Source organism: Drosophila melanogaster, chromosome X, assembly GCF_000001215.4.
Source record: "Drosophila melanogaster chromosome X".
NCBI lineage: Eukaryota > Metazoa > Arthropoda > Insecta > Diptera > Drosophilidae > Drosophila > Drosophila melanogaster.
In genome coordinates, this window is record NC_004354.4 from 7,194,471 (window position 1) to 7,207,281 (window position 12,811).

A 12,811-nucleotide genomic window follows, 5' to 3' on the forward strand; every position below is an offset into this window, starting at 1 on the left:
AATAATATAATAATTTATAAAAAAAAAAAACATACTATGCATGTTAAGATAAGGCAAGTAAAGTTTGGAATACAGTTTGAAGGAACATTCGGACCTATCATACCCATCCCCTATTGTTAGCCCCCCCACACTTTCCCATTCTGCCGCAACCCACAAACCAAAAACAACAAAAATAATTCGCACACACACACGCATGCAAAAACTACACATACGGACACAGACTCGCACGCACACTGGCGCACAATTGGAGCTCTCATATGTGAGAGTGCGCTGATTCTCATATCAAAGAGCCTGACATTAATGGCAACAGCGACGTCGACTGCGCCAGCGACGCCGGCAGAGAGCGTCCAGTTTTTTGTTTTCTTTGATTCTTTTTTGCGCATATGGGTGAGGGGGGGTCGGCGGTCCAGTGGGCAACATGTTCGATGTTGCGGTTGAAGGAAGGGGTGTGAGGATGGGGCCACCAAAAAGGGGGGGAAGATCTTTCATCCAGGGATGCAGTTTGGCCCATGGTTGTCACTAGGAAATACCCCCACCACCTCCGCCCACCGTGACCTTTGAGGATCTCCGAGTGCTTACAACATGTTGCAAGTTGCAAGCTCGTCGGCTCATTAGTTGGCTCAAGCGATAAGTGCGAAGCTGCTAACGGCCTCCATCAGACGCTTTTCGACAGCCGAGCGAGGAGGTTGTGCTCCCAGAAGCGATATGAATTAATAGTTCTGAGCTCTTACTAAGGAATAAAACAATTTAAATTTATGTATATTTTACTCAAAACAGCAGTTATGCATAATTTTTAGGCTTTATGGATAGCATTGATAAAAGAACCATTCTTAACATAAACTAATATTCCAGTTTAAGCTTCGAATTCTAATTTATATTACATACTAAAGCTTCTCTTTATTTATGAATAACAGTATCTAACTTTTATGCAAATGGGTGTAAATAAGATTTTCTTCACTGTTGAACTTTTCTTATGACTTTATATGAGGTAATACATTTTTGCACCATCCTCAGCGCGATTCGTCGTCACCTACGTGATCCTCTGCCGAGCTCCTTTTATTGTTTTGATTTTAAGCGGGAAAGGTGCGCGCGCGCCCTAAACGCCTGCGGACTTGTGGTTATATGTCGTTGTCCTTGTTTATGTCCTGCCGGCGAGAGGGTTGCAAATGCTGGCTTCCGCAGCAAAAGCTAAATATCTGTATGTAAATCCGAGTCCTCGGCCGTCAATTGACCAGAGTGACCAGTTTGAACGGCAAACGGCACCACCCCTTTGCGATTTTCGCACGTGTTGTCTCGCTCTCGCGCGCTAACGGGTGTCGGATGTCCACCCCCACATACGCACACACACACACACGAACAGGACCGTAAACTCGCACACATGACCGGCGGCAAATAAACAAACGCCCGGTTGCCACCCAACAACAACCCACCACCACCGCACCACCCAAAAACACCGTTAGGAAAGGGCTGCGTTGGCGTCGGCGTTGCGTCGGCGTTGACGTCGACCGAAAATCAAATTGCCAGATTGGCATTAAAGTGCAAAAGCCTGAAATAAAATTGAATTATCTGCAGTCGCTCGCAGGACATCGTCGCGTTCGGACATGTTCGCCTAAGAAGCTCGCGTCTGGAGTTGGCACTCTCTTCTCAACACTCACACACACACACACACCATACTCCACTCTCTCTCCCTCTCTCGCTGAGCTGTGGCGCTCTCTTCTTCCGCCGCTCGCAAGCTTTCGTCTCGCTTGCAACGCGTTCGCTCGTGTTCGTTCGCGCTCGCCAGTGTGGGCTGTGCGGCGTGCTTCAGCTTGTGCCTGTCTGTGTGTGTGCTTTGTCGCACTCTGGTTGTTGTTGCCCGCTGGACAAAAGCTGCCGCGCTGCTGCAGCGAAGTCGCCGAGAGCAGAGGCAGCGAAGACGCGCTCGCCGCTAAAACCTCGCAAGTAGTCGCGTACTTCCGCCGTTACCGTTAGCACCACACACAAAACGGAGCTGCTAACCGCTAGACTACATTACGCCGCCAAAACATACAAAACAAAAGCAACCAAAATAAAACACCGCTTTTGCCGATTTACCGTTAGCCGTCGCGGTCATCGATAATACAACTAACTTGGCAACAAAAACAAATCATAATACAAATAAAAAACCAAAACATATTTTGGTATATACTTAACAAAATCAAAAGTATACCTATACACACTTTGTGCAATTTTTTTCAAGTGTCTCCGGCGTGTGTTATCAACAAAAATAAAATACGAAATACAAAATCCAATTGGTTAAACATACAGCCTGCGAAAACCCAATTGGTTTTCCCTTCTTTTCTATACAAATGAAACCGCGTGCGTTTGTGACAACAACAACAAAACTGCCAAACAAACAAAAAAGCCTTTAAGGAAGAAATTAAAAGAGTCCCCGTGCTTAAGGTTCCTATGCTACAATTTAAATCAAAGATCACAAGAGTCTTAAAAGAAATAAAAACCAAGTGACAAGTGTACGAAGAATACGTTTTTTTTTTTTTTGGAAAATGGCAGCCCTAGAAAAGCCCCGAAAAACCAAGCTGAAGCTGTCTGATTAGGAAACTAAAAGCTAGAGATTCCAATTGGTGAATGTGTGATTTTTTTTTTTTAAACCAAAAAACGAGGTTTGTGCAATAGAAATAAATAAAGAGGAGTAGGCCTAGGAAGAAAAGAAACAATAACTAGAAAAACTTTAGAAACGTATGCCAATTGGAAGTTGGCATCCCAGTTGGAATTGGGAGATCGGCAGGACATTGCCCTTCGCTGGGTTTGTGTGCCTGTGTCTGCGAAGTTTTGAAACACCTTCGGAAACTGGAAACAAAAATGAGAATTAAAATGCCCGCGGTTCGAATTGCACAAGGTAAGTGGGATTGGAATTACTTTCAGTTTGGGGCAAAACTTTTCCAGCTGGGATTTCCCAATTGGGCTTTTTTTTTATTTTCCGGCGTAGCGCAAACAGCTGATGGAAGTTTTTGTCAAGTGCTGATGCAATTTTTATGGGCTAAAGAACTTTGAAAATGGATTATTTTTAGGACGACCTTATTTCATTCATTCATAAAAATTCTCGCTTTTTGATTTGTACTTAAGAGCCATAACATAGATTACAGTTTTTGTAGTTAAATTAAGGGGAGAAAAACGTGTTTCATGTTCTATGATCTTCAGTTGGCTAATATTTATTTAACGTTTCGCTTTGAAAGGCTAATACAAGAGTAAATATTCCACGTAGATATCGTTTAAATAGGCGGACATTTCTATAGAAATTGTGGGCAACACATCCATGCATTCCACTTGCCAGAGAATTAGGACTTGTTCGCCATGTGCCGTGTGGTCAGGCCATATCAGTAGACCATGTCACGCCTCCGCCGTACACCCGCACCCATCTTATTTGCCATATGGAAGGTCTCCTTTAGCTTGCTTTTATTTTTTACTTTTGCTTTTTTGTATCTAGTCGAGTTATCGCTGCGATATCGCCATACCTAAATCAGAACTCGCCTAGGTGTGTTTTGCAATGATTTCTCAGATTTGAGGTGTTTTTTTTTTTTTTTTTTTTTTGTTATTGCTCGCTGTAGTTTCCAGCAATTACTGATTTTAAAGATTTATATTCCGTCTGGTCATTCCGTAAAATTTCCTTACGGTTTTTTGCGATTTCTCGGACGTTGGTCGAGTGTGGAGAGTCGGAAAACGGCTTAGTTCAAAGGGAAATCAGAGCCGTAAAGTCATAAAGCTTGTATAGCGGGCCGCATTCATATGGCCATATCATTGTCATAATATGGATTGTCCCGGGCCATAAAGTCATAACTTTTTTTCGCTCGTTTTTTGGGGCCCGGTTGGCCCGTTTTTTGCACAGATTTTCCATTTGCCGAGTGAGCAAGCAGTGTTATCAATCTTATCTAGATAGCGACACAGAGCGAGTGGACAGTGACGCACTTGACTCGGCCAGTTGCCCACTCCCCAGTTATATAGGTATCCACTTTTTTTTTTTTTTTTTTTTTTTGTTCTTCAAGAGCCCATTTCGATCCCATCCCCATGTCGTCAAACAATTTTAATTGCTCGCAAAGTTGTTTGCTGTTCTGGGTGTTTTTTTTTTTTCTTCTATTCGTTTTCGGTCTATTTGTCTTACAAATCAAAATCAACAAAGCGGGGTGGCTCTGCCGCCCTTCTTTTCCAGGTAATATATAGTGATAAGAGGAGGTCTAATTGCTGACGATCGGAGCTTGGACTTGTTTCCAGATGGAGAGCATCGGACTTGGAGTGGTACTACCCATCCTTATCGATATCTGCTGTCCCCAAAATTGCTGTTGTTAGGCCTCTTTTGCGCCCCCGTCCCTCCAATATCCATTCTATCATAATTAATTGCTACAATTTCAATTTCGATTTGGTCTTTTTTCTACACCCCATCCACTACGATACTTCTTTTTCGCTTGTTGACATTTTTTCGTGGCAGTGGGAATCTTTTTGATCTCCGCAAGCAACAAAAACAACAATATGCGTTTTACAGCATTTCGTCATGCCGCCCATGGGCGGTGCTCTTCTTATCGGAAACATGGGTTAAAAGGGGGTGTAGGGTGGGACAATTCTGGCCTGATGAGTAATTTCCGAGAACAAGTCGCAATGTTCATGTACAACAAGTTATTGAGAGTGCCTAAAGTGGGTGGGGGAGCTGAAAAAAAAAAAAAAAACAGAGGGGTGAAAAAGTCGGGAGATCTTCAAAACTTGACAGTCTAATTGGACTTGGTTTCTGGGACATGCCATAAGTGTATTCCCAATTCAAGCATGTTTATTAAAACTTAGACTTAAACTTGAAAGCATTGAACCCAAAAAAAAAAACCGAACTAATCAATGAATTGATGGCAATTATAATATTCGATTAAACAATAGGTTCAGCTGTCGGCCAGTTAATACCTGCATATCCTGCAGACCGTTGAGCTTGGGTGAACAAACATCCTGACGAGGCACGGGGTTCGATACTACATTCATATAGGTATGGTCAGCGGTAATCGAGCGGCACGCTTTTGGGTCTACCAATTGCACCTGCCCACGTGCCCACACTTAACCCGCTGTTAACCCTTAACCCCTCGTTGACTGACCGACCGGGGGTTTGATAATTTAGTTTTCATCGATGGGTGGACATCTCACGGTCGTCCTGACGCCTGCTCTTGTTTTCCTTGGCTCTTTTTTTTCCATGCCATTTTTAGCTTTTGCCTTTTTTGTACCTGGGCTTTCTTTTAATTTGATTATCGACCAAACAGTGTCCATTAAATGAGCGACCGACCGACCAGGCGACCGCTGCCGCCTTTTTTGTTATCCTGCTCCTGTTTGCCATGGAAACGTCCTCCTCGCGTTTTCAGCCGTTTGCAATTGTTATAACAAATAACAGAGGTGCCCCTGCCACTGATACCCCCACCCCGGAAACCGCCCACTCCCCGAGGGTCCTGCACCCGCAGTGTCAACGTGTCGTCATGTGGACGTCAAACTTTTGTCCAGCTGCGGCCAAACAGTTTTGGATGTTGGCTCCCAAAGGAGGCAGTAGGGGGTAGGGGAAAGGACCTCGGGCTGAATGCCAACTCTCGTATTTATGTATAATTAAACTGTTCACAGATATAGGAATGAGATATGCTGTAAACTACTGCCGAAAATCAGTTGCTACCTTTAGATTGTATTTTATAGATATAAAACAGAAGCCAAGCAAATCAGACCATAAGAATTTTGATTTTGCAACTGGATGCATAGATTTTCATTTGTCATATACAGTTTCTTTGGTTTTCTCCTATTTTTTTTTCTTTCGGTGTAGAAAACTGCTGCATTTGAATGCTCGCGGGGGGCAAGGACATGGCGGATATAAATTGAAACTGGCCCGTTCTGGGCTGCTCAGCGGGAGAGACGCCAGCGTCGCTCACATGGTCCAGACACCAGTTCCCCCTACCCCTACATATATGAAATCCCCACTGGAAACCCACTGAAAATCCCCCTGTTAAAACCCCTTTGTGAGCCCTTTTCCCTACTGCCACTGGCAGCATAATCAGCCACAACAGCGCTCAGCGAGTTACTTCCGCTGCGGCGAGTCTGAGAATCAGACGGCGACTGAAACTGGAAATGGAAACTCTGATCCGCAGGACTTGGTCCAAACTGTCTCGCTAGGTGCATCCGTTTTGGCCAGCCCTGCATGTCCTGGCAAGTCCTGCGAGTCCTGTGTGTGTCCTCGCTGCCCTGGGAGTCCTCCCTCTTTCTGCATTCATATTTCACTGAATTGTTTTGCACCAGCCTTTGTTTTCCACTCGCTTTTCGGCTTTTGTTCGGTTTTTGTTTGGCGACTTTTTTAATTTTTAAAGTTTTTCACCGACACATAAAGCGCGCATAAAGTGAATAAGTGTGAATGCTTGGTTATTATTCGCTGACTTTTATTAACCAGCTTTGCATTTCGGATTTGGGGTTTTGTTTTACAAGGAACTCATAGAGGTGTGAATAAAAGCGTATAAGTAGGTGAAATGCTTAAAAAAAGAATAGTGGATTTTATTATTTACTGCTAACTAGCATTACATTCATATTGAAATTTGTATATATATATATATATACCGCAAAAACAATTTTATGAAGGCAAATAATCTAAAAGCAAATATTTTAAAATAATCACATTGTTGTGCAAATTGCAGGCTTTAATTCCCCCTAATTTACTTATAATTATTTTATTTGGATAGCCAACTTGGCGTATACTTAACCTTTACCAAGAGCTAACATCCGAAAAAAACCCCAAGTGAAGCGGGGAATCCCAGAAAATGACTTAAAACAGAAGCTAACAAGTTAATGAATCTTTTACTCTTTTGTCTGCGTTTGTTTTGACGCGCATTTTCTTCGGGGTTTTTCTTGATTTTTTGTGTGCCGGCTTTTCTTTTATTTTTTTTTTTTTTACTTTTTTTATGACGTCCCGCCCCGCACTTTGGCAAACTTTTCACTTTCAATGGCGAACGGAGGGTGGCTGGCTGGTGCGGCAGAACTTGGCACCTTTGTCATAGTTAAAGCGCCACCCTCCAATTTTCCCCCCTTTTTGTGTCTCTGCAAACACGATTTCTTTTTCTCGTTTTTCTTTCGTTTGCCTGGTTTTTTTTTTCTTTCTTTTCTTTTATTTAACGCGTAGCCGGCGAGCAAAACAAACCGCAAAATGTTCGAAGGCGAACATCTGACTGTGAGTGATGATGGGGTGGAGTATCCTGCCACGCCCCCGCCGCCCACCGCCTCCCCCTTTTCTGCCTGCGCACGCGCTACAAATTTGCCTAGGCGCGAACGAAAATTTCAATGGGTTTTCCATGGCTTGTTTTTTGTTTACTATTACCAGCACATCTGCTCTCCCATCCCCTTAAAGCACGTGCCAAAAGCGAACCGGAAATGCGGAAGATCCCCCAGCTCAAGAAAAGCGGGTAAAAACCCAAAATTATTGCAGGGTAAAAAATTAAATAACTATTTTGCATAAATTAGGCCAAGATCAAATAACTCAGCTGCGCAAAAAGATGGGCGGGGCTGGGTTTGCTCGACGAAGAGAAGCTGCAGCGTGATTAGTTTCGGGCCGTGGCAGTCATTCATTAAGATCCACGGGCTTGGCAGCGCCTACGCAGTGTCAAAGAAACGCAAAGAAATCTAAAGAGATCCAAAGAAGCCTGAAGAGACCCAAAGAAATCTGAAGAAATCCAATGAAATCCGAAGACCACAGAGGAAGGAAGCGCGAAGAAGCCTCCAAAGCTCTATGTTGACGGTCTTTTGTCTTCGCCTTTCCTCCGCTCAGATAGTTTCGGCATGGGGTCTTGGTCTTCGTCGTTTCTTTGTTTTTAATTGAGCCAAGCAATTATTATTTTGCTGGCTCAGCGCACTAGCTCACTCATTCATTGATCCGTTTGCTCATTCATTGCGTTTATAAATAGCTCGAGCGACCAAAGCGCCAAAGAGCAGATTGGAAATGCAAAGCCCACGCAATCCGTTGGATTGCCGGACCTCCAAAACCTCGAAACCTCCGATCCAATCCACCGAGAAGTCGAACCCAGTCGGTGCACACACCCATCTATAAGTCGCGGGGTACAGTGCGTCCCGCAATTGTGCTTCTCGTTCAGGTTATAATAGTAAAATATCAAGAAATTATTAAAAGTCTACCGTGCAGTTATTGTTATTGGACTTCTCATTAAATTTAAATCTAAATTTTACCTAATATTTAATTAACTCGGATCACTATAAATTTCATAGCGCCACTGTAGCCGCACGTATATTGGTAACAATTTTCGGATTTGGATTTGGGATCTCAGATTTTGGATTCTACACCGTGGGCCATGTGGGTGTTTTGGCAGCGAATTCAATAAAAACTTCACAGCCAATGAGCTGAAGATGGAGATGGAGATGCTGGCTGGGTTGCTGTTGTTTCTGGATGATTTTGGCATGTGACCAACTCCTCCTCGATGATTGCTGTCGTACTCCAGGTTGTGGGTGTGGGTGCGGCCAAAAGGCTTGGACGAATATATGTACCTCCAGATGGATGGATGGATGGCTGGATGAATCTTGGCCTCCCTCCTTCTCCGTCACTCATTTCGTGTTTCGCCTCGGCATAATTTAATTCAATGATTACCGATTTAAAACGAAACCAAGATGCGAATCCCAATCCAAAATCCGTATGTGCGTTGCCCCGGCACAAATAAATAAATCAATCAAAGGCCTCTGAACGTAAAGATTGAGGTCTCTAGAGGGATTTCAAAAACGGAGGGGGAACAACAGAGGTTTTCGAGGGGAACCCCACCTCAAATGCATGCGATGGTTCTTCGGGTCCACGGCACTCCCCATTTCCGTTTGCCAGCGATTTATATCAGCGCTTGGATGGATGCCCCATGCCCCATTCCCCATTCCCCAATCCCCAATCCCGTTTCCCCCGTCATCTTTCTCTCCCTGAGCCCCACGCATCTTATCAGCATAATTATTATCATTAAGATGCCATTGTCACATTGCATTGCACACCTTAAAGTGGAGCTGTATCCAGAGTCATCGAAGGCGATATGCAGCTGGGATGGCTGCGATGCGTTGGACGATGTTGGAGGATATCCCTCCCCCGGGAATTTAAAAAATGGAAAGAGCTGGTGAAGGAGGAGCCGTGGTGTATTGACTTTTTCCTGTGGGTGGAAGTGGGACATGCGGAGATTTTCATTTCAAAAAGTGCTCGCCTTGATTCGGAGAAATTTAAAGCTGTAGTCTCTTTAGAAGTATTTCAACTTTAATTGGCTTTTGTGTAAAACTTTTATATTTTACCATGTTGAAAGAAAAGAATCAGCAAAAAGTGACTTAGAATCTATGATGCTTATTAAATTATTAATAAGCTTTATCTAATCGTTTGTAAGGAAAGTAAAATCTCTGTTTCAACTATTCCCTTCCTTATCGTCAAATACAGCTTCTTTGAGATGCATATAGAGTCATACATATCTGATTTTGCCCATCCCTATACTTATATGTATAAATGCATCTTGGTTTCATTTTCCTTAGGCACGCGTGCGTTTTGCTGCGTTTCAATTGCTTCTTCGCTGGATTCTTGATTCGCTTGCTCGCCATTCGCTGCGCTTCCCCAAGTCTTTCCCAGCCCCTTTTGCAGGCCCCCATCTACCACTTCTCCACCTTTTTCCAGCCCACTCTCTATTGGTGTGCGTAAGTGGCTCTCTGCAGTCTCCAATCAACGGTTTCTACACAGAAAACAATATTTAAAAGTATTCAATACATTACATTTGAATAGATGTATTTTTAAATTAACCTTATGTTTTTATTGGATTTCAATGTAAAAGGAAATAAATATTTCAATTACTATGAACAATTATAGAATGATATGCATTAATCCTACGTGCTATATTTGCTATGCCATACATATAAAACAAATAAAATTTATAGGGGAATCTATTTGTATTCAACTTATAGTATCTCATTTTGAAAGCAATCATATTTTTTCACTGTAGACTCTCTCCTCGATCCCCAAAGACGCGCTCTGATCTTTATTATCCGTTCGCTGTGCTCTGCTTCGCTTTGCTGGCTTTTGCTTTTGTTGGCGCCTCCCCTTTTTTTTATTTATTCATTCAGTTTCCAGTTACAATTCTGCTGATAACTTATTTACTCGGGGGGGCTTTGGGGCTTTGGCTTTGGCTTTTTTGACCGTTTTCGTACCGGTTCGGGACCGATTCGCCTTCGTGTCGATCGGTGGCGTCTTCGTTGGCGATCGGGTGTGTGAGCGAGCGCGTGAGAGAGAAGGAGAATATCGGTTGGGGGAACAACAACCACAACAACAACAGGTTTACTAGTACCTCACCCTTTCTTAATACCCTCGTATCTGCCTTATCTGCAACTGTATTACGATATTTGTTATTGTCTTGACTGAAAAAGCTAAAACTGCTTCACACCTGTCTGTTTGTCGATCGCCGCTGTCCCCCTCTCACGCTCGCCTCGTCTTCCCGTCTCTTTCGCTCACGGTATATCCCTCTCTTTCTGGAGATCTGCCCACTCTTTCTCCATTTGGCGTGTGCGTCTGTGTCGTTGGACTTTTTGATTGGCCAGACCTTGATAAAGCCAACGTAAAATGGGAAAAAAAAATATAAAACTCGGGCCAAGCCCAGCGGTCTCTCGTCCTCTGTCCCACTCACACCCACTTACTGGCCGATCGCACCGTCTCTTTCTGGGCTTGGCCACAGCATCGTCATCGTCTGCGATTTTCGATTGAGATTTTGCGATTTTGCTATTGCGACTGCGCAGCTTGCTCTGCTCTGCCCTGCTCCACGCACACTGAAACAAGTTCGAAAGTCAAAACGCCATTTTGGTATGTCTACAAAAAATTCGTCTTACAACAAACAATAGAGAAAACTACATCTTTAAGTTCCAGTCACAGCTTGAAGTCCCAAAACTTGATTGGCTGAAGAAGCAAAGGGTTAAAGTGCTCGACTGGTCTAGATCGAAATTCAAAAAAAAAAATTCTGTTTGTATCGTTTAACCCCAATGAACTTGCTTATGTTTAAATTTATACATATAAACAATCAGAAATGTGAATTTTTTAATTGTTTTTATACGTCAGCATAAATTCTATGTAACTGCTGTTAGAAAGAAGACCTAAGCCTTTAAAGAAATATGAGTTCTGCTGACCTCGGGAAGTCGGAGGTTCCTAATTGAATTCCCAGTTGGACTTGGTGAACTGTTGCCAACTTAGCCGCCGGTTCTGGCCAGTTTCCAAGAGAGCTCGGGCCACAAAGTGCAAGGGCCTCTTCTTTCTGCGAAAATAGCACATGGGGAAACTTCCTGCAGGACGAGAACATACATTTCTTTATGTGTCTGTGTGTGCGTGCGTGTGCGTATGAGTGATGTGCCTGCATATGTGGAGGGAATTTATGCATCAACAAACACACAGACAGCCATGGATACGGCTACAGATACAGATTCAGAGTAAGATGGAAAGCCAAGGGAAACGAAGGAGCGCAAATGATGAAGGTGGTGGATCCTTTTGGTCTCTTGGTCCTTTTGCAGCCTCATTTGAGGGGGAGATGGGGCAGAGGCAGAGGCAGAGCGCCATTGTTGGGCGCAAGTTGCGCATAATTGAAACATAAAACGCTTGGACACCAATTCACAAAAGGCCAAAAGCACCCAGCACCAGCGCCCCCCTTTTGCACCGCCCACTTTTACATTGTGCGAGGCCAAAGAAAAGAGACAATTGTGTGTAAGAAAATGCAAGCAGAGGATCCAACTCACTCTATTTACATTTACAAATGCATTTATCCCCATGTGTGCATGTGCGTGTATATGGTTGCCCAGAATGTGTGTGATTTATGGTGTTGTTGCTGTTGTTTTGAACGATTTGTTGTAAATTGAAGAGTGCCAAACCGCACATTTGAATATGGCAGCTGTGACTGGCTTAAAAGGCAAGACCTGCTGGGGGGGTTAAGGGAAAGAGTGGAAAGCAAATAGCTAATGGCCAACAAGAAACTCAAGGAATGGAAACAAGAAAGCTTCGCTTTTCAATAACTGTTAGTAAAATACCAAGAAATATAATATTGTAACGATTCAAATCATTCTTGGAGAATAATATCCCAACTCCCTACCAGGACCAGGGAATTGCCAAAGTGTATCCTTTAGAAAACCAGAAGGATGTGTCAGCAGATTGGTGCGATTCATGGCTCACAGTGCTCTCTTGACCTCCAGTTTAACTGCCGAAAAAACGAAGCCCGATGATGGCAGAAGATTGAAAATAGAGGAGGTGAAGGCGGAAGTCGAAGGCAGCTGAAACAGAAACTGCAACAGAAACAGGAGCAAACTAAGACCCACAGCAGAAGAACACATGTACAACCAAAAAAACACTGAGAAATATCTGTTCGTATTTCGGGGGATTTTGTGACTTTTAATACAGACTTAATAGTCGACAAAAGTGCTAGTAGGTTGAACTAGGTGTATAGTTAAGTCAAATGCATATGCAAAGCGTCAAAAATATTCGTACGAATAATCTCTGATTCTAATGAAGCCGCAAAAATCCCAATTAAAATCGGGTCATTAATTTTTTGCTGTGCAGCGGATTCGCCGCTCCAGTCGAACGTTTTCGCTACTTTCATTTGTTCGCAATTTGTGTCCTGCCCTGCGGTGTCCTGCTCCTCCCGATTCCCCTCCCTGCCTCGCAGCCTCCCTTTCAGCTGCCAGTTGCGGTTAAGTTCTCCAAATTGCAGTCAGCAGTCTGGCTATAAACCCCCACTTTTTGGGTTGGAAATCGGTGGGGTAACATGGACAGCAAATACATAACATCCTCCTCGGCTGGGGGCCG

The 12,811-nt window shown here is 43.5% G+C and overlaps 1 protein-coding gene and 1 long non-coding RNA gene across 6 annotated transcripts in view; one reads left to right on the plus strand and one right to left on the minus strand.

Annotated features, from left to right (window-relative positions):
- The window catches only part of Cph (Chronophage), a 104,210-nt gene that overhangs the window by 56,748 nt on the left and 34,651 nt on the right, over window positions 1–12,811 (plus strand). The window contains exon 1 of one of the 3 annotated variants that reach the window (NM_167121.3): window positions 1,559–2,875. The exons of the other annotated variants lie outside the window; for them this stretch is intronic. Coding sequence (NP_727173.2) covers window positions 2,839–2,875 — 37 coding nt within the window. The 5' untranslated portion in view covers window positions 1,559–2,838. Of the gene's footprint in view, window positions 1–1,558; window positions 2,876–12,811 lie in introns of those variants that run through there. 3 annotated transcript variants of the gene reach the window in all.
- lncRNA:CR44357 (long non-coding RNA:CR44357) overlaps window positions 1–12,811 on the minus strand; it is a 239,347-nt gene that overhangs the window by 28,020 nt on the left and 198,516 nt on the right. The window lies entirely within an intron of this gene.